This window comes from Salmo salar, chromosome ssa12 (assembly GCF_905237065.1).
Source record: "Salmo salar chromosome ssa12, Ssal_v3.1, whole genome shotgun sequence".
NCBI lineage: Eukaryota > Metazoa > Chordata > Actinopteri > Salmoniformes > Salmonidae > Salmo > Salmo salar.
Window position 1 is genome coordinate 25,896,117 of NC_059453.1, and position 27,735 is coordinate 25,923,851.

Consider the following 27,735-nt stretch of genomic DNA (forward strand, 5'->3'; position numbering starts at 1 on the left):
AAGACAGGTACACACACACCAACCTCCACTCTCCTGATAAAGACAGGTACACACACACCAACCTCCACTCTCCTGATAAAGACAGGTACATACACACCAACCTCCACTCTCCTGATAAAGACAGGTACACACACACCAACCTCCACTCTCCTGATAGAGACAGGTACACACACACCAACCTCCACTCTCCTGATAGAGACAGGTACACACACACCAACCTCCACTCTCCTGATAGAGACAGGTACACACACACCAACCTCCACTCTCCTGATAGAGACAGGTACACACACCAACCTCCACTCTCCTGATAAAGACAGGTACACACACACCAACCTCCACTCTCCTGATAAAGACAGGTACACACACACCAACCTCCACTCTCCTGATAAAGACAGGTACACACACACCAACCTCCACTCTCCTGATAGAGACAGGTACACACACCAACCTCCACTCTCCTGATAAAGACAGGTACACACACACCAACCTCCACTCTCCTGATAAAGACAGGTACACACACCAACCTCCACTGTCCTGATAAAGACAGGTACACACACCAACCTCCACTCTCCTGATAAAGACAGGTACACACACACCAACCTCCACTCTCCTGATAAAGACAGGTACACACACACCAACCTCCACTCTCCTGATAAAGACAGGTACACACACACCAACCTCCACTCTCCTGATAAAGACAGGTACACACACACCAACCTCCACTCTCCTGATAGAGACAGGTACACACACACCAACCTCCACTCTCCTGATAAAGACAGGTACACACACCAACCTCCACTCTCCTGATAGAGACAGGTACACACACCAACCTCCACTCTCCTGATAAAGACAGGTACACACACCAACCTCCACTCTCCTGATAAAGACAGGTACACACACACCAACCTCCACTCTCCTGATAAAGACAGGTACACACACACCAACCTCCACTCTCCTGATAAAGACAGGTACACACACCCAACCTCCACTCTCCTGATAAAGACAGGTACACACACACCAACCTCCACTCTCCTGATAGAGACAGGTACACACACACCAACCTCCACTCTCCTGATAAAGACAGGTACACACACCAACCTCCACTCTCCTGATAAAGACAGGTACACACACACCAACCTCCACTCTCCTGATAAAGACAGGTACACACACCAACCTCCACTCTCCTGATAAAGACAGGTACACACACCCAACCTCCACTCTCCTGATAAAGACAGGTACACACACACCAACCTCCACTCTCCTGATAAAGACAGGTACACACACACCAACCTCCACTCTCCTGATAGAGACAGGTACACACACACCAACCTCCACTCTCCTGATAAAGACAGGTACACACACCAACCTCCACTCTCCTGATAAAGACAGGTACACACACCAACCTCCACTCTCCTGATAAAGACAGGTACACACACACCAACCTCCACTCTCCTGATAAAGACAGGTACACACACCAACCTCCACTCTCCTGATAAAGACAGGTACACACACACCAACCTCCACTCTCCTGATAAAGACAGGTACACACACCCAACCTCCACTCTCCTGATAAAGACAGGTACACACACACCAACCTCCACTCTCCTGATAAAGACAGGTACACACACACCAACCTCCACTCTCCTGATAAAGACAGGTACACACACACCAACCTCCACTCTCCTGATAAAGACAGGTACACACACACCAACCTCCACTCTCCTGATAAAGACAGGTACACACACACCAACCTCCACTCTCCTGATAGAGACAGGTACACACACACCAACCTCCACTCTCCTGATAAAGACAGGTACACACACCAACCTCCACTGTCCTGATAAAGACAGGTACACACACACCAACCTCCACTCTCCTGATAAAGACAGGTACACACACCAACCTCCACTCTCCTGATAAAGACAGGTACACACACACCAACCTCCACTCTCCTGATAAAGACAGGTACACACACCAACCTCCACTCTCCTGATAAAGACAGGTACACACACACCAACCTCCACTCTCCTGATAGAGACAGGTGCACACACACCAACCTCCACTCTCCTGATAGAGACAGGTACACACACCAACCTCCACTCTCCTGATAAAGACAGGTACACACACACCAACCTCCACTCTCCTGATAAAGACAGGTACACACACACCAACCTCCACTCTCCTGATAAAGACAGGTACACACACACCAACCTCCACTCTCCTGATATAGACAGGTACACACACCAACCTCCACTCTCCTGATAGAGACAGGTACACACACACCAACCTCCACTCTCCTGATAGAGACAGGTACACACACACCAACCTCCACTCTCCTGATAAAGACAGGTACACACACACCAACCTCCACTCTCCTGATAAAGACAGGTACACACACACCAACCTCCACTCTCCTGATAAAGACAGGTACACACACACCAACCTCCACTCTCCTGATAAAGACAGGTACACACACCAACCTCCACTCTCCTGATAAAGACAGGTACACACACCAACCTCCACTCTCCTGATAAAGACAGGTACACACACACCAACCTCCACTCTCCTGATAAAGACAGGTACACACACACCAACCTCCACTCTCCTGATAAAGACAGGTACACACACACCAACCTCCACTCTCCTGATAGAGACAGGTACACACACACCAACCTCCACTCTCCTGATAAAGACAGGTACACACACCAACCTCCACTCTCCTGATAAAGACAGGTACACACACACCAACCTCCACTCTCCTGATAAAGACAGGTACACACACACCAACCTCCACTCTCCTGATAAAGACAGGTACACACACCAACCTCCACTCTCCTGATAAAGACAGGTACACACACCAACCTCCACTCTCCTGATAAAGACAGGTACACACACACCAACCTCCACTCTCCTGATAAAGACAGGTACACACACACCAACCTCCACTCTCCTGATAAAGACAGGTACACACACCAACCTCCACTCTCCTGATAAAGACAGGTACACACACCAACCTCCACTCTCCTGATAAAGACAGGTACACACACACCAACCTCCACTCTCCTGATAAAGACAGGTACACACACACCAACCTCCACTCTCCTGATAAAGACAGGTACACACACCAACCTCCACTCTCCTGATAGAGACAGGTACACACACACCAACCTCCACTCTCCTGATAAAGACAGGTACACACACCAACCTCCACTCTCCTGATAAAGACAGGTACACACACACCAACCTCCACTCTCCTGATAAAGACAGGTACACACACACCAACCTCCACTCTCCTGATAAAGACAGGTACACACACACCAACCTCCACTCTCCTGATAAAGACAGGTACACACACCAACCTCCACTCTCCTGATAAAGACAGGTACACACACCAACCTCCACTCTCCTGATAAAGACAGGTACACACACCCAACCTCCACTCTCCTGATAAAGACAGGTACACACACACCAACCTCCACTCTCCTGATAAAGACAGGTACACACACCAACCTCCACTCTCCTGATAAAGACAGGTACACACACACCAACCTCCACTCTCCTGATATAGACAGGTACACACACCAACCTCCACTCTCCTGATAGAGACGGGTACACACACACCAACCTCCACTCTCCTGATAAAGACAGGTACACACACACCAACCTCCACTCTCCTGATAAAGACAGGTACACACACACCAACCTCCACTCTCCTGATAAAGACAGGTACACACACACCAACCTCCACTCTCCTGATAAAGACAGGTACACACACACCAACCTCCACTCTCCTGATAAAGACAGGTACACACACACCAACCTCCACTCTCCTGATAAAGACAGGTACACACACCAACCTCCACTCTCCTGATAAAGACAGGTACACACACACCAACCTCCACTCTCCTGATAAAGACAGGTACACACACACCAACCTCCACTCTCCTGATAAAGACAGGTACACACACACCAACCTCCACTCTCCTGATAAAGACAGGTACATCACACACCAACCTCCACTCTCCTGATAAAGACAGGTACACACACACCAACCTCCACTCTCCTGATAAAGACAGGTACACACACACCAACCTCCACTCTCCTGATAAAGACAGGTACACACACCAACCTCCACTCTCCTGATAAAGACAGGTACACACACCAACCTCCACTCTCCTGATAAAGACAGGTACACACACACCAACCTCCACTCTCCTGATAAAGACAGGTACACACACACCAACCTCCACTCTCCTGATAGAGACAGGTACACACACACCAACCTCCACTCTCCTGATAAAGACAGGTACATCACACCAACCTCCACTCTCCTGATAAAGACAGGTACACACACACCAACCTCCACTCTCCTGATAAAGACAGGTAACACACACCAACCTCCACTCTCCTGATAGAGACAGGTACACACACACCAACCTCCACTCTCCTGATAAAGACAGGTACACACACACCAACCTCCACTCTCCTGATAAAGACAGGTAGCACACACCAACCTCCACTCTCCTGATAAAGACAGGTACACACACCAACCTCCACTCTCCTGATAAAGACAGGTACACACACACCAACCTCCACTCTCCTGATAAAGACAGGTACACACACACCAACCTCCACTCTCCTGATAAAGACAGGTACATCACACCAACCTCCACTCTCCTGATAGAGACAGGTACACACACCAACCTCCACTCTCCTGATAAAGACAGGTAGACACACACCAACCTCCACTCTCCTGATAAAGACAGGTAGACACACACCAACCTCCACTCTCCTGATAAAGACAGGTACACACACACCAACCTCCACTCTCCTGATAGAGACAGGTACACACACACCAACCTCCACTCTCCTGATAAAGACAGGTACATACACACCAACCTCCACTCTCCTGATAGAGACAGGTACACACACACCAACCTCCACTCTCCTGATAAAGACAGGTACACACACAAACCTCCACTCTCCTGATAAAGACAGGTAGACACACACCAACCTCCACTCTCCTGATAAAGACAGGTACACACACACCAACCTCCACTCTCCTGATAGAGACAGGTACACACACACCAACCTCCACTCTCCTGATAAAGACAGGTACACACACAAACCTCCACTCTCCTGATAAAGACAGGTACACACACCAACCTCCACTGTCCTGGTAAAGACAGGTACACACACACCAACCTCCACTCTCCTGATAGAGACAGGTACACACACACACCAACCTCCACGCTCCTGATAGAGATAGGTACACATACACACCAACCTCCACTCCTGATAAAGACAGGTACATACACACCAACCTCCACTCTCCTGATAGACACAGGTACATACACACCAACCTCCACTCTCCTGATAAAGACAGGTACATACACACCAACCTCCACTCTCCTGATAGAGCAGGTACACACACACCAACCTCCACTCTCCTGATAAAGACAGGTACATCACACCAACCTCCACTCTCCTGATAAAGACAGGTACACACACACCAACCTCCACTCTCCTGATAAAGACAGGTACACACACCAACCTCCACTCTCCTGATAAAGACAGGTACATCACACCAACCTCCACTCTCCTGATAAAGACAGGTACACACACACAACCTCCACTCTCCTGATAAAGACAGGTACACACACACCAACCTCCACTCTCCTGATAAAGACAGGTACACACACACCAACCTCCACTCTCCTGATAAAGACAGGTACACACACCAACCTCCACTCTCCTGATAAAGACAGGTACACACACACCAACCTCCACTCTCCTGATAGAGACAGGTACATCACACCAACCTCCACTCTCCTGATAGAGACAGGTACACACACACCAACCTCCACTCTCCTGATAAAGACAGGTACACACACCAACCTCCACTCTCCTGATAAAGACAGGTACACACACACCAACCTCCACTCTCCTGATAAAGACAGGTACACACACACCAACCTCCACTCTCCTGATAGAGACAGGTACATACACACCAACCTCCACTCTCCTGATAGAGACAGGTACACACACACCAACCTCCACTCTCCTGATAAAGACAGGTACACACACCAACCTCCACTCTCCTGATAAAGACAGGTACACACACCAACCTCCACTCTCCTGATAGAGACAGGTACACACACACCAACCTCCACTCTCCTGATAAAGACAGGTACACACACACCAACCTCCACTCTCCTGATAGAGACAGGTACACACACCAACCTCCACTCTCCTGATAAAGACAGGTACACACACACCAACCTCCACTCTCCTGATAGAGACAGGTACACACACACCAACCTCCACTCTCCTGATAGAGACAGGTACACACACCAACCTCCACTCTCCTGATAAAGACAGGTACACACACCAACCTCCACTCTCCTGATAAAGACAGGTACACACACACCAACCTCCACTCTCCTGATAAAGACAGGTACACACACACCAACCTCCACTCTCCTGATAAAGACAGGTACACACACCAACCTCCACTCTCCTGATAAAGACAGGTACACACACCAACCTCCACTCTCCTGATAGAGACAGGTACACACACACCAACCTCCACTCTCCTGATAAAGACAGGTACACACACACCAACCTCCACTCTCCTGATAGAGACAGGTACACACACACCAACCTCCACTCTCCTGATAAAGACAGGTACACACACACCAACCTCCACTCTCCTGATAAAGACAGGTACATACACACCAACCTCCACTCTCCTGATAAAGACAGGTACACACACACCAACCTCCACTCTCCTGATAGAGACAGGTACACACACACCAACCTCCACTCTCCTGATAGAGACAGGTACACACACCAACCTCCACTCTCCTGATAAAGACAGGAACATACACACCAACCTCCACTCTCCTGATAAAGACAGGTACACACACACCAACCTCCACTCTCCTGATAGAGACAGGTACACACACACCAACCTCCACTCTCCTGATAGAGACAGGTACACACACACCAACCTCCACTCTCCTGATAGAGACAGGTACATACACACCAACCTCCACTCTCCTGATAGAGACAGGTACACACACCAACCTCCACTCTCCTGATAGAGACAGGTACACACACACCAACCTCCACTCTCCTGATAGAGACAGGTACATACACACCAACCTCCACTCTCCTGATAAAGACAGGTACACACACCAACCTCCACTCTCCTGATAGAGACAGGTACACACACACCAACCTCCACTCTCCTGATAAAGACAGGTACACACACACCAACCTCCACTCTCCTGATAAAGACAGGTACACACACACCAACCTCCACTCTCCTGATAGAGACAGGTACACACACCAACCTCCACTCTCCTGATAGAGACAGGTACACACACACCAACCTCCACTCTCCTGATAGAGACAGGTACACACACACCAACCTCCACTCTCCTGATAAAGACAGGTACATACACACCAACCTCCACTCTCCTGATAGAGACAGGTACACACACACCAACCTCCACTCTCCTGATAGAGACAGGTACACACACACCAACCTCCACTCTCCTGATAAAGACAGGTACACACACACCAACCTCCACTCTCCTGATAAAGACAGGTAGACACACACCAACCTCCACTCTCCTGATAAAGACAGGTACACACACACCAACCTCCACTCTCCTGATAAAGACAGGTACATACACACCAACCTCCACTCTCCTGATAAAGACAGGTACACACACACCAACCTCCACTCTCCTGATAGAGACAGGTACATACACACCAACCTCCACTCTCCTGATAGAGACAGGTACACACACCAACCTCCACTCTCCTGATAAAGACAGGTAGACACACACCAACCTCCACTCTCCTGATAAAGACAGGTACACACACACCAACCTCCACTCTCCTGATAAAGACAGGTACACACACACCAACCTCCACTCTCCTGATAAAGACAGGTACACACACCAACCTCCACTCTCCTGATAAAGACAGGTACATACACACCAACCTCCACTCTCCTGATAAAGACAGGTACATCACACCAACCTCCACTCTCCTGATAGAGACAGGTACACACACCAACCTCCACTCTCCTGATAAAGACAGGTACACACACACCAACCTCCACTCTCCTGATAAAGACAGGTACATACACACCAACCTCCACTCTCCTGATAAAGACAGGTACACACACACCAACCTCCACTCTCCTGATAGAGACAGGTACACACACCAACCTCCACTCTCCTGATAAAGACAGGTACATACACACCAACCTCCACTCTCCTGATAAAGACAGGTACACACACCAACCTCCACTCTCCTGATAGAGACAGGTAGACACACACCAACCTCCACTCTCCTGATAAAGACAGGTAGACACACACCAACCTCCACTCTCCTGATAAAGACAGGTAGACACACACCAACCTCCACTCTCCTGATAAAGACAGGTACACACACACCAACCTCCACTCTCCTGATAGAGACAGGTACACACACACCAACCTCCACTCTCCTGATAAAGACAGGTACACACACACCAACCTCCACTCTCCTGATAAAGACAGGTAGACACACACCAACCTCCACTCTCCTGATAAAGACAGGTAGACACACACCAACCTCCACTCTCCTGATAAAGACAGGTAGACACACACCAACCTCCACTCTCCTGATAAAGACAGGTACATACACACCAACCTCCACTCTCCTGATAGACACAGGTACATACACACCAACCTCCACTCTCCTGATAAAGACAGGTACATACACACCAACCTCCACTCTCCTGATAGACAGGTACATACACACCAACCTCCACTCTCCTTATAATGACAGGTACATACACACCAACCTCCACTCTCCTGATAGAGACAGGTACACACACCAACCTCCACTCTCCTGATAAAGACAGGTACATACACACCAACCTCCACTCTCCTGATAGAGACAGGTACACACACCAACCTCCACTCTCCTGATAGAGACAGGTACACACACCAACCTCCACTCTCCTGATAAAGACAGGTAGACACACACCAACCTCCACTCTCCTGATAAAGACAGGTAGACACACACCAACCTCCACTCTCCTGATAAAGACAGGTACACACACACCAACCTCCACTCTCCTGATAGAGACAGGTACACACACACCAACCTCCACTCTCCTGATAGAGACAGGTACACACACCAACCTCCACTCTCCTGATAAAGACAGGTAGACACACACCAACCTCCACTCTCCTGATAAAGACAGGTAGACACACACCAACCTCCACTCTCCTGATAAAGACAGGTACATACACACCAACCTCCACTCTCCTGATAGAGACAGGTACACACACACCAACCTCCACTCTCCTGATAGAGACAGGTACATACACACCAACCTCCACTCTCCTGATAAAGATAGGTGGACACACACCCACCTCCACTCTCCTGATAAAGACAGGTAGACACACCAACCTCCACTCTCCTGATAAAGACAGGTACATACACACCAACCTCCACTCTCCTGATAGAGACAGGTACACACACACCAACCTCCACTCTCCTGATAGAGACAGGTACATACACACCAACCTCCACTCTCCTGATAAAGACAGGTACACACACCAACCTCCACTCTCCCGATAGAGACAGGTACACACACACCAACCTCCACTCTCCTGATAGAGACAGGTACACACACCATCCTCCTCTATAGGAGATAACCTACTGCACCTCCTTTTCTAGGTTTACAATGTTTCTTTAGTTGGTGAACGTTTCTTTATTCTCTCAAATTCTGTAAAAAAAAAACAATCATTTCAGTGTTCTATTTTCCCAGAGTATACCAATACGCTGAATCAACAAAGATTCAACATCACTTCTCCCGTTCTTGTCATGTTATCTATCAATTTTGTTCACCACTAGCTCCTCAGTGTATATTGAGAGATGCTGAGCAACACAGTGACTACACAATAACAGCTCTTTCACATTGACCTGCACAATAATTCACACCTACTGTCAGTGAGTGTTTTGGCCAGCAGAGGCATTCTAGTTGCCAGGGAATCCCAATGCTTTTAGCTCGTTCTAAACTAACATGAACCCAGCCCTCCCTCCACTCACTGTGTCCCTCTCCCTGTTTCCCCACCTGGGGGATGCCTCCCCCCTCCACTCCTCCAGATGCTCCAACTCTCTGCCCCGCAGACAGCCCACAAGTCCCAGGATTTTAGTAGAGCAGGCCTCCCCAGAGGAAGAAAGGTACTGGGTACCGACCTAGCCCTACCGTTACCTCCCAGGACCCAAGCTGCAGTCCTGCTACTGTACTTGCTTAGCACTGCGTGGCTACTATAGTTTTCATCTAACCATAAGCCAAACCCTTGCACTAGCCCTGCCCTAAACCTAACCCTAACCCTAACCCTGCACTTTATAGCTTTCCTAGATGTTCTAGATTACAGTATAAGCTGGTGGGTTGTTGTAACGCTGTAGTTACTGCTCCTCTTGCTGCTTCACCTTACTGACCTGCACCTGACTTCCTGCTTCCTCTGCTACACATCTGACTTCCACGTGCTCTGTTGTCATGGTGTTTTGATGTTTCTGTTCTGAACAGTTAGTAGCAAGCAATGTAGTAGTGCAATATAGTAGTCTAAAATGTTGTCACATTTTTCTTTTAAACAAAATCATTTCAGCCAAAGCATCTCTTTTATTTTAAATAAAACACCAGCTGACCATGCATTCAAGATTCGTCTTTAGTTTTGTTTCTCCATTGGGTTACCCATCCTCCATTTTGTCTTCTTCTCATGTCCTCCACGTCACAGGCAGTCAGGGAGCCTGGGCAGACCTAACAGTCAGAGAGGTAACAGCAAGAAAGGTCTGGAGGCTGACAGGTAAGGTCATTCTTTCATTCATTCATTCATTCACCCCATCCCTCTCATACACCCCCATTCATCCTGTCCTCTATCTGGATGGAGATCATCGCTCTTCAAATCTAGAATGTGTTGATGTCTGATGTCAATCTCAATTGTTTCAAATTGAGACTTTGCTGTGAATGAAATTTAGCAACACAGCAAAACCTTTTCTAAATGAGCGTTGTTAAGGTGTACTGTCAGTAGGCCCATAGCCCTAGCTCTGTGTTTTCTTGAATTGTTATGTCCTTCATTTATTGTGTTCTGGTTCATTGTGGGCCATGCGGTCCTTCATTATCTTGAATATGATTTACATTGTGGGCCATAAGGTCCTTCATTATGTTGAATATGATTTACATTGTGGGCCATAAGGTCCTTCATTATGTTGTATATGATTTACATTGTGGGCCATAAGGTCCTTCATTATGTTGAATATGATTTACATTGTGGGCCATAAGGTCCTTCATTATGTTGTATATGATTTACATTGTGGGCCATGAGGTCCTTCATTATGTTGAATATGATTTACATTGTGGGCCATAAGGTCCTTCATTATGTTGAATATGATTTACATTGTGGGCCATAAGGTCCTTCATTATGTTGAATATGATTTACATTGTGGGCCATAAGGTCCTTCATTATGTTGAATATGATTTACATTGTGGGCCATAAGGTCCTTCATTATGTTGAATATGATTTACATTGTGGGCCATAAGGTCCTTCATTATGTTGAATATGATTTACATTGTGGGCCATAAGGTCCTTCATTATGTTGAATATGACTTACATTGTGGGCCATGAGGTCCTTCATTATGTTGAATATGATTTACATTCTTTACCATTTATGTCATTTAGCTTTCTTTCGTTTGTTTGTTCTTTTCTTTCCACGTGGCCTGTTGATGCCAGTCGTATCCAGCCCACCTCTATACTGAGGGGCAGTAGGGGGAGAGGGGGGCCGCTACGCCCCTTTAACCAGACACCCCTGGGGGGATCTGCCCCTAACTCACCACGACCGGACAGGTGCATGCTGGTGCCCTAAAATATACCCCTTTTGTCCCATTTTGACCTCTGTGCTCCCTATACCCACTGTCCTGCTGCTCTTATTGGTTGTGGGAGCAGTAAACCAAGCCCATTGGTTCCCTCTAGTGTATGGTCAAGGATGTAGCCACCCTGGGTTTTATATGTGCTGGAATGGGCCTACTGTGGAGGAGTTGAACTCATTCACTTGTATTTCATTTCTCTTTCTCCTTTCTCTCTTTTTCTGTCTCTTGTCTCTCTCTCTCTCTCTCTCTCTCTCTCTCTCAGAACACACACCCACAGCCCCTCCCCTCCTACGGGGACTCCCCAGTCAGGTCGCAGGGGCAGACAGCTCCCACAGGTTCCTGCCAGAAGCAGCAGTGTAGAGCAAGGTAGGTTGTCAAGGAGTGTCTGTCTGTCTGTGTCATGAGGTGTCTTGTACTACAACTCCGACCATTCAAAACCATTTTGTCTGAGTACTCTTCCTCACTCTTCTCTGTTTCTTTACATTCCTCATTCTCTTCTACCTCCATGTACATGAAGAAAATATACCTGTAGATAATAAACCGTTTGATGCTAGTGAACCTAATGAAAAAGGTAATTCTATGGCACGACTGTATCTGACCCAACTTTATATTATGTTTTAGATTTTAGACCCTTTCTATCCAGTAGATGTGATTTGCCTTTTCCCTCTTTATATCCCCCAACAATTATGACCCTCTGTGCATGTTGTAGTATTCCGTACATGACATCTAATGAAAGTGATGCACAGCATGCGCCACCTAGTGTTCAAATAGAGCAATGACACTAAGAGTACTGTACAGTTGTCTAACACCTCCAATCACCTCCTGTTCCTCTGTTCACCTTGTTCCCGGGTGAAGTTCCCCCTTGGTACAGATCTAGGATCAGATTTCCCTTCCCCGAATCCTAACCTTAAACATAAGTAGGGGAAATGCAAAACTGACCCAAGATCAGCGTCTAGGAGCAACTTCACCCTACATCATTCACCTTCACTGTCATTCACCTGAGAAGTTGTCAGTTTGTGTAATTTACTGTATTATTACTGTATTCATTAATTAAGTAATTTTCTCCCAGCTCTAGCAGTAGAGGAGCGAGCCAGACAGATGAACATGAAAGTACATTCCTACCGGCCTTCAGCCTCCCATGACCCCGGGACGGACCTCAAGACCAAACGAGAGGTCAGTACTGTTGCATCTCTCTGCTGGAAGACAGGCACTATTTCCTGGTCCAACTTAACATTACAACTCTGTTGTAATTATATAGTTCTAGACCTAGAGCTACAGTATATTAACTGTCGTTCAGGATGGCCACTGTCCTTCACACATAAAAAGTTGGAGAGTTTTCCATGCTGATTACCTTTTCATTGTCAGTTATAACAGATGCCACTTTGGGTATTGGAGAGCAGTGGTGTACTTAATTAAACATACTTGAAAGTACTACTTAAGTAGTTTTTTGGGGTATCTGTAATTTACTATTTATATTTTTGACAACTTTTACTTTTACTTCACTACATTTCTAAAGAAAATAATGTACTTTTTACTCCATAGATTTTCGCTGAAACCCAAAAAGAACTCGTTACATTTTGAATGCTTAGCAGGACAGGAAAATGGTCAAATTCATGCACTTATCAAGAGAACATCCCTGGTCATCCCTATTGCCTCTAATCTGGCGGACTCACAAAACACAAATGCTTCGTTTGTAAATTATGTCTGAATGTTGGCGTGTGCCCCTTGCTATCCGTAAATAAAAAAACAAGAAATTTGTGCTTCTGGTCTTTGAAATGATTTCTACTTTTACTTTCAATACTTAAGTATATATTTAGCAATTACTTTTGAGACTTAAGTATATTTAAAACCAAATACTTTTAGACTTTTACTCAAGTAGTATTTTAGTGGGTGACTTTCACTTTTACTTGAGTCATTTTCTAATAAGGTATCTTTACTTTTACTTGAGTCATTTTCTAATAAGGTATCTTTACTTTTACTCAAGTATGACAATTGGGTAGTTTTTCCACCACTGTTGGGGAGCAGATCTACACATAAACCTCAGCTAGACACCAGTATTTTATTGGACCTACTGTATGTACAGTAACTATGTACAGTAACTATCTTCCTCTCTCCTCTCTCACTGCCTCCAGATGTATGCGGATCAGCGGCGGAGCTCTGACAACGTGTCGGCCCGCTCGTCAGACAGCGACATGAGTGACGCGTCGGCCCTATCCCGCGCCAGCAGTGCCTCACGCCTCAGCAGCACATCCTACATGTCCATCCAATCAGAACGCCCGCGCGGGCGGCTCAGGTCGGTACCCCCGCTCGACACTTTAATTTAGTTTCATATGTTCTTACGAGATCATTTACAAGGTAATTGAGCATCAAGAACCAATTGAATATATTGAAGAAATCAAAAGCATAGTTGGAGTTTGTTCTTCTGTCAGTCATGCATGCCCGTTTTTTATCAGTCTGGGTTCATTTAGTCTGTCTTTTTTCTGCATGCTAATTGGTGCACGTTTCAATCTTTTTGCATGATCGTGTTTCTCTATGAATACTTGCATTGCATACACACAAACACACACGGTGGGGAAACCCAAAATGAATGGACACAGGTCCAAGTCTTTAGAGGACGAGAAGAAGGAGAGGAGGATCTCGTGGGGGATGAATGGAGAGCAGGAGAGGATGAGGGCAGCAGGGAAGAGACGGTTCTCTCAAGAGCTGAAGAGGAGGAGACACACTGTGTCTGGGGACCCCAAAGATGCCAGGTAAAGAAAAGAGAAAAGGTCCCTCGCTCTGTCACGGGATGGAGGGACCTACAATGGGCCATGGCAGACAAGGGCCTATATTTTAGGGACCTCACATAATCGCTGTGTACCCACTAACCATGGTCCCCGTAACCCTATCGCTCTTGTTGTGACCTGTAAACAGCCTCAACCACCTACTGTAACTGTCACCTAGTGTCCCCTCAAACCTACCTGGCTTTACATCACGTGTCAAACTCATTGTCACGGCTGTTCGAAGGAGCGGACCAAGATGCAGCATTTTTGTAGTTCCACATATTTATTAAAAGTGAAACTGAATGCAATACACTTAATAACTTGAAAATAGGAAAACAACAAACCGTGACGCAGAGAGGATCACACACTACTCTAAAGACAATAACCCACAAACAACATGCAGAAACACCCCTACTAAATATGACCTCCAATCAGAGACAATGAGGACCAGCTGCCTCCAATTGAAGGTCAACCCAATAAACCCCAACATAGAAATAGACAAACTAGAACTGCAACATAGAAATATAAAACATAGATTAGCCCAAAACACCCCCTGTCACGCCCTGCCCTACTCTACTATAGAAAAATGACATCTTACTAGGGTCAGGACGTGACACTCATTCCAAGGATGGCCGAGTGTCTGCGGGTTTTCGCTACACCCTTGTACTTGATTGATGGATAAAGGTCACTAATTAGTAAGGAACTCCCCTCACCGGGTTGTCTTGGTCTTAGTTGAAGTGAAAGACCAAAAACCTGCTGCAGTCTGCCCTCCGTTGAATGAGTTTCACACCCCTGCTTTACATGTACAAACTAGTGTTCCCTCAAACCCACCAGCCTTACATGTACAAACTAGTGTCCCCTCAAACCCACCAGCCTTACATCTACAAACGAGTGTCCCCTCAAACCCACCAGCCTTACATCTACAAACGAGTGTCCCCTCAAACCCACCAGCCTTACATGTACAAACGAGTGTCCCCTCAAACCCACCAGCCTTACATCTACAAACTAGTGTCCCCTCAAACCCATCAGCCTTACATGTACAAACGAGTGTCCCCTCAAACCCACCAGCCTTACATGTACAAACGAGTGTCCCCTCAAACCCACCAGCCTTACATGTACAAACGAGTGTCCCCTCAAACCCACCAGCCTTACATGTACAAACTAGTGTTCCCTCAAACCCACCAGCCTTACATGTACAAACTAGTGTTCCCTCAAACCCACCACAGTCTTATTATACTTTCTTAGCCAACCATCCCATAGTCCTATAACCCCAACGGCCTCACTCACATAACCCCACCCATAACTTCCCTCCCCGCACAGCCCTAACGTCCCTACGGCTGACCAGTCCAGTCCACCACAGCCTGCCTGCTGACACGGACAAATGACCCAATCCCCTGAGCCTCTCCTGGGCAGGCCCTTATTAACAGCATAATGTTTTGAAGCGTGCGTGTGTGTGTGTGTGTGTGTGTGTGTGTGTGTGTGTGTGTGTGTGTGTGTGTGTGTGTGTGTGTGTGTGTGTGTGTGTGTGTGTGTGTGTGTGTGTGTGTGTGTGTGTGTGTGTGTGTGTGTGTGTCAATCCAAACAGAGTGGTTAGAAAACAGAGGGCCCAGGGCCTTTGACATACGTTTAAGAGATAGATCATGGCTATTGTGGACTGCAGAGAGAATGGAATGTGGTGGGTTGTTCGCTGGTTGCTCAGATTGCTGCAGACTGGCTCCAGGTCAGTTTGAAGTTACCTGATAAGAGATATTGGATTCATACTGTATAATGAAGACTGGTTAAGGCAGCAACTACTCTTCCTGGGATCCAGCAAAATTAAGGCAGTTATACATTTTTTTTAAATATTACAATACATTCACAACAGATTTCACAACATTAAGTGTGTGCCATCAGGCCCCTACTCTACCACATATCTACAACACAAAATCCATGTGTACGTGTGTGTATAGTGTGTATGTTATCGTGTGTTTGTATGCATGTGTCTGTGCCTATGTTTGTGTTGCTTCACAGTCGCCGCTGTTCATAAGGCTCAGTTGGTAGAGCATGGTTGGTAGAGCATGGTGTTTGCAACGCCAGCATGGTGGTTGCAACGCCAGGGATGTGGGTTCGATTCCCACGGGGGGCCAGTACAAAAAAAAAATGCCTGAAATGAAATGTATGCATTCACTGCTGTAAGTCACTCTGGATAAGAGCGTCTGCTAAATGACTTAAATGTAAATTAAATGGATTGTATCTGTTTTTTAAATCTAATTTTACTGTTTGCATGAGTTACTTGATGTGGAATAAAGTTCCATGTAGTCATGGCTCTATTTAGTACTGAGCGCCTCCCATAGTCTGACTGTGAAGAGACCTCTGGTGGCATGTCTTGTGGGGTATGCATGAGAGGTATTCAACATGTCAATACCTCTCATAAGTACAAGTAGTGATGAAGTCAATCTCTCCTCCACTTTGAGCCAGGAGAGATTGACATGCATATTATTAATGTTAGCTATCTGTGTACATCCAAGGGCTAGCCGTGCTGCCCTGTTCCTGAGCCAATTGCAAGTTTCCAGTAGTCCAGGTGCGACAAAACTAGGGCCTGTAGGACCTGCCTTGTTGATACTGCTGTTAAGAATGCAGAGCAGCGCTTTATTGTGGACAAACTTCTCCCCATCCTAGCTACTGTTGTATCAATACGTTTTGACCATGACAGTTTACAATCCAGGGTTACTCCAAGCAGTTTAGTCTCCTCAACTTGCTCAATTACCACATTATTCATTACAAGATTTAGTTGAGGTTTAATGAATGATTTGTCCCAAATACAAAGCTTTTAGTTTTTCCTTACCTCCCATTCTGAAATTAACTGCAGCTCTTTTTTAATTGTTGCAGTCATTTCAGTCGCTGTGGTAGCTGACATGTATAGTGTTGAGTCATCCGCAACATAGACACACAGGCTTTACTCAAAGCCAGTGGCATGTCGTTAGTAAAGATTTTCAAAAGTAAGGGGCTAGAGCGCTGCCCTGGGGAATGCCTGATTCTACCTGGATTTTGTTGGAGAGGCTTCCATTAAAGAACAACCTCTGTGTTCTGTTAGACAGGTAACTCTCTATCCAATATATAGCAGGGGGTGTAAAGCCATAACACGTATATTTTTCCAGCAATAAACTATGATCGATAGTGTCAAAAGCCACACTGGTCTAACAAAACAGCCCCCACAATGTTTTTATTATCAATTTCTCTCCGCCAGTCATCAGTCATTTAAGTGCTGTGCTTGTTGAATGTCCTTCCCTATAGGCGCGCTGAAAGTCTGTTGTCAATTTGTTTACTGTAAAATAGCATTGTATCTGGTCAAACACAATTTTTTCCAAAAGTTTACAAAGGGTTGGTAACAGGCTGATTGGTCGGCTATTTGAGCCAGTAAAGGGGGCTTTACTATCCTTAGGTAAGGGAATAACTTTTGCTTTCCTCCAGACCTGAGGGCACACACATTCTAGTAGGCTTAAATTGAAGATATAACAAATAGGAGTGGCAATATCGTCCACTATTATCCTCAGTAATTTTCCATCCACGTTGTCAGATCCCAGTGGCTTGTCATTGTTCATAGACAACAATAATTTTTTCACCTCTTCCACATTTACTTTACGGAATTCAAAATTACAATGCTTGTCTTTCATAATTTGGTCAGATATACTTGGATGTGTAGTGTCAGCATTTGTTGCTGCCATGTCATGCCTAAATTTGCTAATCTTGCCAATGAAAAAAATCATTAAATGAGTTGGCAATATCAGTGGGTTTTGTGATGAATGAGCCATCTGATTCAATGAATGATGGAGCTGAGTTTGCCTTTTTGCCCAAAATGTCATTTAAGGTAATCCAAAGCTTTTTACTATCATTCTTTATGTCATTTATCTTTGTTTCATAGTGTAGTTTTCTTCTTTTTATTCAGTTTTGTCACATGATTTCTCAATTTGCGATATGTTTGCCAATTGGTTGTACAGCCAGACCTGTTTGCCATTTCTTTTGCCTCATCCCTCTCAACCATACAATTGTTAAATTCCTCATCAGTCCATGGGGATTTAACAGTTTTACAGACATTTTGTTCATGGGTGCATGCTTATTAGTAACTGTGATAAGCAATTTCATAAATGTATCAAGTGTGTCGTCTGATTGCTCCTCATTACACACCACGGACCAACAAATACTCTAAATATCAACAACATAGGAATCACTACAAAACTTCTTGTAAGACCTCTTATACACAATATTTGGCCAAGCCTTTGGAACTTTGGTTTTCCTAGATATGGCTACTATATTGTGATCCCTACGTACGATGGCTCTGGATACTGCTTTCAACCAAATTTCTGCAGCATTAGTAAAGATGTGACCAATACATGTTGAGGATTTAATTCCTGTAGTGTTTGTAACTACCCTGGTAGGTTGATTGATAACCTGAACCAGATTGTAGGCAGTAGTTACAGTTTGAAGCTTTCTCTTGAGTGGGCAGCTTGATGAAAGCGAAGTCAATATTTTAATCACCCAGAAAGTATACCTCTCTATTGATATCACATACATTATCAAGCATTTCACACATTATCCTGACACTGACTGTTCACACTTGGTGGTTTATAGCAGCTTCCCACCAGAATGGGCTTTAGGTGAGGCAGATGAACCTGTAGCCATATTACTTCAACAGTATTTAACATAAGATCCTCTCTAAGCTTTACAGGAATGTGGTTCTGAATAACAACAGCCACACCTCCACCTTTGGCATTTCTGTCTTTTCTGTAGATGTTATAACCATGTATTGCTACCACTGTATCATCAAATATATTATCTAAGTTAGTTTCAGAGACTGTCAGAATATGAATGTCATTTGTTACTAGCAAATGATTGATTGAGCTGCACACAGTGGACTTCCTGCTAGGGCACACCACCCCAGTGCTAACAGTATAACACTGGTTCAAAGGCATGTAATTACATAGAATAGCTGTAGAATCAGCAGAGGCATTCAGGGCAGTAAGGGGGACATAAATTAGGTTACTTACATTGTCTTCTAACACCCCTGGGATAATATACCTTTGCTGGAACATTATGACAACTCAGTGACACAATGGTAGGGATTAAATCAGCTGGGCTTGGGTCAAGGAACCCAAATTATTTGGGTGGATACCATCCTCCATATAATATGAGCTTTGTTTCCAGAAGTTATCAAAATTGTCAATAAATGTTACACCCACAGAGCTGCAATAGTCTCGTAGTGTCAAGTAGTGACCCAATCAGTTCTTTAAAATCCATCTTCAGCTGTTATGAGCTGCCCTTCATAATGTCATTCTACCCCACATGAACCATGACAGTATCAGCCCCTGGTGATTGACTCACAGCCACAGGAAGCACCTGGTGATATCCTGAACTTTTCCCCCAGGAAAACACAAAGTTTTTGCCCCAGGTACCGATATATGCCTCACCATCGAACTCCCTATCACAATAGCCGGAATGATCCAGCCTCTGCTGTGTCTCGAAGCTGATTGCAAGGCCACAGCCACATAAGTCACCTGAAAAGAGGGCTGCTGAGATGCCGGTTGCGTGCAGGCCGCAAAGGCCAAAGGGACAGAGCTCTGATCCAGAGAGCACAGCCCAGCGGAGGTGGGCTGCGGTGGTCCAGGCTGTGCTCAGCCAATTGATTGACTAGGACAGGGAGAGGTACATGTTTCAAACAGACCAGCATAGTGTCACGGTTGTCGTAGAGAGGAGCGGACCAAAATGCAGCGTGTGTGTTGTTCCACATTTTATTATGAGAGGTGAAACATACACTACTCCAAATTAATCTCCCACAAACCCAGGTGGAAAAAAACCCTACTTAAGGATGATCTCCAATTAGAGACAATGAGGACCAGCTGCCTCTAATTGGAGATCATCCCAAACAAAACCAACATAGAAATTCAAAACATAGAAAAACACCCCCTGTCACGCCCTGACCTACTCTACCATAGAAAATAACATCTTACTATGGTCAGGACGTGACAGTACCCCCCCCCCAAAAGGTGCGGACTCCGACTGCACATAAACAAAACAACAACCAAGCCTCCCCAAAAAAACAAAAAATCTAAAGGGAGGGTAGGATGGGTAACTAATGTCTATGGCGGCTCTGATGCAGTACACATAACCTTATCCCGCAGATCCTCCAACAGAGGAGGCAGCTCTGGTTTGGGGCATAACCCCCGCTGATCCCTCTGCTTCTGTGCCACCGGACCGTGGATCATCGCCTGAGGTTCCGGACTGCAGGCCCGTCTCAGGAGGTTCCGGACTGCAGGCCATCTCAGGAGGTTCCGGACTGCAGGCCGTCTCAGGAGGTTCCGGACTGCAGGCCGTCTCAGGAGGTTCCGGACTGTAGTACATCGCCGGAAGCTCTGGACTGGGAACTGTCGCCGGAAGCTCTGGACTGGGAATGCGCACTGGAGGCCTGAAGCGTGGGGCTGGCATAGGTGGCGCCAGACTAGTAACATGCACCTCAGTGCGAGTGCGGGGAGCAGGAACAGGGCACCCCGGACTGGGCAGGCGGACTGGAGGCCTGATGCGTTGGGCAGGTATAGGTGGCGCCAGATTGGTAACACGCACCTCAGAGCAAGTGCGGGGAGCAGGAACAGGGCGTACCAGGCTGGATAGACTCACTGGAGGCCGGGTACGTGGGGCAGGCACAGGATATACTGGACCGTGGAGGCGCACTGGAGATCTCAAGCGTAGAGCTGGCACAACCTGTCCTGGCTGTATGCTTACTTTCGCCCGGCAAACACAGGGCGCGGGCACAGGACGCACTGGGCTGTGAGTACGCACTGGTGACACAGTGCGCAGCGCCAGTCGCAGAATATCCTGGACCGAGAAGGCAAACTGGAGACCAGGAGCGCTGAGCTGGCACCACCCTTCCTGGCTGAATGCTCAACCTAGCTCGGCAAATGCGGGGCGCGGGCACAGATCGCACCGGGCTGTGAATGCGCACTGGCGACACAGTGCGCATCACCGCATAACACGGTGCTTGCTTCTTCACTTGCTCCCCACGGTAAGCACGGGAAGTTGGCTCAGGTCTCCAACCTGACTCTGCCAATCTCCCCGTGTGCTCCCCCAAAAATGTTTTGGGGGGCTGCATCTCGGGCTTCCGTCGTTGCCGTGACTCCCTCGCTGCCTCCACCTGCTTCCCCGGCAGGCTGTTGTATCTATCCAATACCTGCTCTCAAGTCCAGTCTATTCTTTCCTCCAACACCTCCAGGGGCCAGGATGCCAACTCCTCTTGGGCACACTGCTTGATCCAGTCCTCCTGATCACGCTGCTTGGTCCTTATGTGGTGGGAGATTCTGTCACGGTTGTCGTAGAGTGGAGCGGACCAAAGTGCAGCGTGTGTGTCGTTCCACATTTTCTTACTATGGTCAGGACATGACACATAGTCCCTGTGCCCAAGAAAGCGAAAGTAACCTGACTAAATGATTACCGCCCCGTAGCACTCGCGTCGGTAGCCATGAAGTGCTTTGAAAGGCTGGTCATGGCTCACATCAACTCTATCGTGCTGGAAACCCTAGACCCACTCCAATTCGCATGCCGCCCAAACAGATCCACAGATGACGCAATATCAATTGCACTACACACTGCCCTTTTCCACCTGGACAAAAGGAACACCTATGTGAGAATGCTGTTCATTGACTACAGCTCAGCGTTCAACACCGTAGTGCAAACAAAGCTCATCACTAAGCTAAGGATCCTGGGACTAAACACCTCCCTCTGTTACTGGATCCTGGACTTCCTGATGTGCCGCTCCAGGTGGTAAGGGTAGACAACAACACAACACAGAAATTGACAAAGATCTAGTCACCCAAGTCATAGACTGTTCTCTCTGCTACTGCACGGCAAGCGGTACCGGAGCGCCAAGTCTAGGTCCAAAAGGCTTCTTAACAGCTTCTACCCCCAAGCCAAAAGACTACTTAACAATTAATCAAATGGCCACCCGGACTATTTACATTGACTTACACCCCCCCTTTGTTATTACACTGCTGCTACTCGCTGTTTATTATCTATGCATAGTAACTTTACCCATACCTACATGTACATATTACCTAAACTAACCTGTACCCCCGCACATTGCCTCAGTACCGGTACCCCCTGTATATAGTCTCGTTATTGTTATGTAATTTTCTTGTGTTACTTTTTTTTTAATGTTACTTTAGTTTAAATAAATATTTTCTTAACTCGATTTCTTGAACTGCATTGTTGGTTAAGGGCTTGTAAGTAAACATTTCATGGTAAGGTCTACACCTGTTGTATTCGGTGCATGTGACAAATAACATTTGATTTGATTTGACATCCACAGCCATAGAGGGAACACCCAAGTTCCCGGCAGAAGACAGCTGGTACAGGGGCTAAAAGCGATTTGAAAGTGTTAAGTCTGGACGCGGGGGAAGAAGGCAGGCGCGCCGAGAACGATTATTCTCGTTCTTTCTGGTTCCGACACACATCCATTTACGCTCACCTGGAGTCGAACAATGAGCAGCCATTTTCTGGTTCTGTCACGCCCTGACCTGAGAGCCTTTTTATGTCTCTATTTAGGTTTGGTCAGGGTGTGATTTGGGTGGGCATTCTATGTCCTTTTTTCTATGTTTTTGTATTTCTTTGTTTTGGCCTGATATGGCTCTCAATCAGGGACAGCTGTACATCGTTGTCGCTGATTGGGAGCCATACTTAGGCAGCCTGTTTTCCTTTGGGGTTTTGTGGGTAGTTGTTTTCTGTCTTGTGTTTGTCACCTGACAGAACTGTTGGCTTTCGTTTTTGTTTCTTTGTTTAAGTGTTTCGTCATTTAAAATAAATTATGACCACTTACCACGCTGCATCTTGGTCCCCTCTTTCAGACGAGCGTTACAGGTTCAAGGTAGTAGAGGGGTGCAGTGGCGGAAATTGATCATAGTCCAGGAAGGTCCCATTATGATCTTCTTGGATGTTTTGATAGGAAGCATTCAAAGATGCCAATAGTCTCATGGAATACTTATTCAGTTCAAGGCGCTTGGTCAAATGTGTTTATTTCTTCATGAAGAGTAATATTCCTTTCTTTAGCTGCATCAAGTTCAATATATTTTTCACAAATGAAGGTATCCATCAGACCTTTCCCTGTGACAACTACGAACTTGTCACAGATTAATCACTTAATACCACTCAAGTCCCCAGCAGATTCAAAGGAGCTCACTGCTGAACGCCTAGATGCTCCCTCCATGGCCGCGGACACCCCTACCAGTGCCTCGCACAACTGTGTTGTCTGTCTCTCATTGAATGTGGAGAGCGAGAGAGAAGAGCATGAGAGGTGGGTGATGGCTGGGTCGGTTGTCAGTGGCAGGTCAGCGGCTGTTCCTTGCTACGCACTGGCCCGGCTGGGTGTTAGCGTTTGCTGTAGCCTCTCAGAGCTGTGTCGGGCGTGTCCCCAGTGTCTGTAGTCATGGCGGATACAAAACATACAGTTACAGCATGTACTGGCCAACAATTGGAGTCACACGCTGGAAATAAGGATTTTCCTTTGGTAGTTCTATAGAGAGCGCTGTATGAGTTGAGCGCTTGTTAACCTGGGTCCGTTGTTGATATCCAGGTACCATATATATGGGTGAACGCTTCACGGCAGACTGTAACCATTTACAGTTTTGTTTGTAGCTACAGTGGCTTGCGAAAGTATTCACCCCCTTAGTATTTTTGCTATTTTGTTGCCTTACAACCTGGAATTAAAATTGATTTTTTGGGGGGGTTTGTATCGTTCGATTTAAACAACATGCCTACCACTTTGAAGATGCAAGATATTTTTTATTGTGAAACAAACAAGAAATAAGACAAAAAACTTGAGCATGCATAACTATTCATCCCCACAAAGTCAATACTTAGTAGAGCCACCTTTTGCAGCAATTACAGCTGCAAGTCTCTTGGAGTGTGTCTTTATAAGCTTGGCACATCTAGCCACTGGGATTTTTGCCCATTCTTCAAGGCAAAACTGCTCCAGCTCCTTCAAGTTGGATGGGTTTCTGCTGGTGTACAGCAATCTTTAAGTCATACCACAGATTCTCAATTGGATTGAGGTCTGGGCTTTGACTAGGCCATTCCAAGACATTTAAATGTTTCCACTTAAACCACTCGAGTGTTGCTTTAGCAGTATGCTTAAGGTCATTGTCCTGCTGGAAGGTGATCCTCCGTCCCAGTATCAAAACTCTGGAAGATTGAAACACGTTTCCTTCAAGAATTTCCCTGTATTTAGCAGCATCCATCATTCCTTCAGTTCTGACTAGTTTCCCAGTCCCTGACCTTTTTCCCAGTCCCCGTGTTTGCTTATTTCTTTCTTTAAGCAATGGCCACTCTTCTGTAAAGCCCAGCTCTGTGGAGTGTACAGCATAAAGTGGTCCTATGGATAGACATTCCAATCCCCGCTGTGGAGCTTTGCAGCTCCTTCTGGGTTATCTTTGGTCTCTTTGTTGCCTCTCTGATTAATGCCCTCCTTGCCTGGTCCGTGAGTTTTGGTGGGCGGCCCTCTCTTGGCAGGTTTGTTGTGCCATATTTTTTACATTTTTTAATGATGGATTTAATGGTGCTCCGTGGGATGTTCAAAGTTTCGGATATTTTTTTATAACCCAACGCTGATCTGTACTTCTCCAAAACTTTGTCCCTGACCTGTTTGGAGAGCTCCTTGGTCTTCATGGTGCCGCTTGCTTGGTGGTGCCCCTTGCTTAATGGTGTTGCAGACTCTGGGGCCTTTCAGAACAGGTGTATATATACTGAGATCATGTGACACTTAGATTGCACAGAGGTGGACTTTATTTAATTCATTATGTAACTTCTGAAGGTAATTGGTTGCACCAGATCTTATTTAGGGGCTTCATTGCAAAAGAGTGAATACATATGCACGCACCACTTTTCCGTTTTTGTCCCTTTATCTCCTCCCATCTTCCTCAAGCCTCCTTCTTCTTCTCTCTCCATCTGAGGCTGCTATATTCTGTCAGTCCCATTATTCAATTTCAGTGTATGGCTTAATTGTTCAATGCGGGGAAATGTGTTTGGTAATTTGTGCTGACATACAACATCACATGTGATATAGTCTCCTTGTTTATTTGGCTTGATTTAATGTTGTGCAAGTGGTTGTGTGTCTCTGATTGTTGTGTGTGTCAACTTTCGTTGTTGTGTCCTGTGCCTCTGTGTGTCTGCGTGTGTGTTTGTACGTCAGTGTGTATCTCAGATCTCTCCTGGCATGCGTCCTGTGCTCCCGCTGTCCAGACCCCCCCTGGACCTCTTCTGAGCTGGAGTACCCTCCTCCCTACCCTACCGCCGGCCCTCGCCCCTTCATCACCCCCCTCCACGGGGCTGAGGAGAGGCCCCAGGCCACCCTACCTCTCCCTAGCCCCCTGGTCACTTGGAGAGGGTCCACAATGGGTATGCGGGACGGGGGCAGTGTGGCGGGGCTCTCCTGCAGCACCCCGACCCCTTTAGAGGGGATGGACATGCACCAGCTCCTCCAAACCCCTAGAATGCGCCACAGAGCACTGAGTGTCATCTGTCCCTGCTGTATGTTGGCCTGTCTGAGGAGAAGAAGCCTGAACAGCTAAGGCTATTGGCTGAGACTGAGAGACTCATTTATATTACAAAAGAGACACACATATATATATATATATATATATATATTTTTTTTTTGGAGCAGTATATATATATATATATATATATACTGCTCAAAAAAATAAAGGGAACACTTAAACAACACATCCTAGATCTGAATGAAAGAAATAATCTTATTAAATCCTTTTTTCTTTACATAGTTGAATGTGCTGACAACAAAATCACACAAAAATAATCAATGGAAATCCAATTTATCAACCCATGGAGGTCTGGATTTGGAGTCACACTCAAAATTAAAGTGGAAAACCACACTACAGGCTGATCCAACTTTGATGTAATGTCCTTAAAACAAGTCAAAATGAGGCTCAGGTGTGTGTGTGGCCTCCACGTGCCTGTATGACCTCCCTACAATGCCTGGGCATGCTCCTGATGAGGTGGCGGATGGTCTCCTGAGGGATCTCCTCCCAGACCTGGACTAAAGCATCCGCCAACTCCTGGACAGTCTGTGGTGCAACGTGGCGTTGGTGGATGGAGCGAGACATGATGTCCCAGATGTGCTCAATTGGATTCAGGTCTGGGGAATGGGCGGGCCAGTCCATAGCATCAATGCCTTGCTCTTGCAGGAACTGCTGACACACTCCAGCCACATGAGGTCTAGCATTGTCTTGCATTAGGAGGAACCCAGGGCCAACCGCACCAGCATATGGTCTCACAAGGGGTCTGAGGATCTCATCTCGGTACCTAATGGCAGTCAGGCTACCTCTGGCGAGCACATGGAGGGCTGTGCGGCCCCCCAAAAAAATGCCACCCCACACCATGACTGACCCACCGCCAAACCGGTCATGCTGGAGGATGTTGCAGGCAGCAGAACGTTCTCCACGGCGTCTCCAGACTCTGTCACGTCTGTCACATGCTCAGTGTGAACCTGCTTTCATCTGTGAAGAGCACAGGGCGCCAGTGGCGAATTTGCCAATCTTGGTGTTCTCTGGCAAATGCCAAACGTCCTGCACGGTGTTGAGCTGTAAGCACAACCCCCACCTGTGGACGTCGGGCCCTCATACCACCCTCATGGAGTCTGTTTCTGACCGTTTGAGCAGACACATGCACATTTGTGGCCTGCTGGAGGTCATTTTGCAGGGCTCTGGCAGTGCTTCTCCTGCTCCTCCTTGCACAAAGGCGGAGGTAGTGGTCCTGCTGCTGGGTTGTTGCCCTCCTACGGCCTCCTCCACGTCTCCTGATGTACTGGCCTGTCTCCTGGTAGCGCCTCCATGCTCTGGACACTACGCTGACAGACACAGCAAACCTTCTTGCCATAGTTCGCATTGATGTGCCATCCTGGATGAGCTGCACTACCTGAGCCACTTGTGTGGGTTGTAGACTCCGTCTCATGCTACCACTAGAGTGAAAGCACCGCCAGCATTCAAAAGTGACCAAAAC

The 27,735-nt window shown here is 46.6% G+C and overlaps 1 protein-coding gene across 8 annotated transcripts in view; it reads left to right on the forward strand.

Moving 5' to 3' along the window:
- The window catches only part of LOC106588706 (regulating synaptic membrane exocytosis protein 1), a 124,441-nt gene that overhangs the window by 89,846 nt on the left and 6,860 nt on the right, over window positions 1-27,735 (forward strand). For 2 of the 8 annotated variants that reach the window (XM_045691174.1, XM_045691176.1), the window contains 6 exons: window positions 10,180-10,257; window positions 10,815-10,883; window positions 11,808-11,921; window positions 12,207-12,310; window positions 13,014-13,117; window positions 14,077-14,237. In XM_045691174.1, coding sequence (XP_045547130.1) covers window positions 10,180-10,257; window positions 10,815-10,883; window positions 11,808-11,921; window positions 12,207-12,310; window positions 13,014-13,117; window positions 14,077-14,237 — 630 coding nt within the window. Of the gene's footprint in view, window positions 1-7,322; window positions 7,345-10,179; window positions 10,258-10,814; window positions 10,884-11,807; window positions 11,922-12,206; window positions 12,311-13,013; window positions 13,118-14,076; window positions 14,238-14,265; window positions 14,695-27,735 lie in introns of those variants that run through there. The other 6 variants (XM_045691177.1, XM_045691178.1, XM_045691181.1 and 3 more) reach the window with 5 other exon arrangements.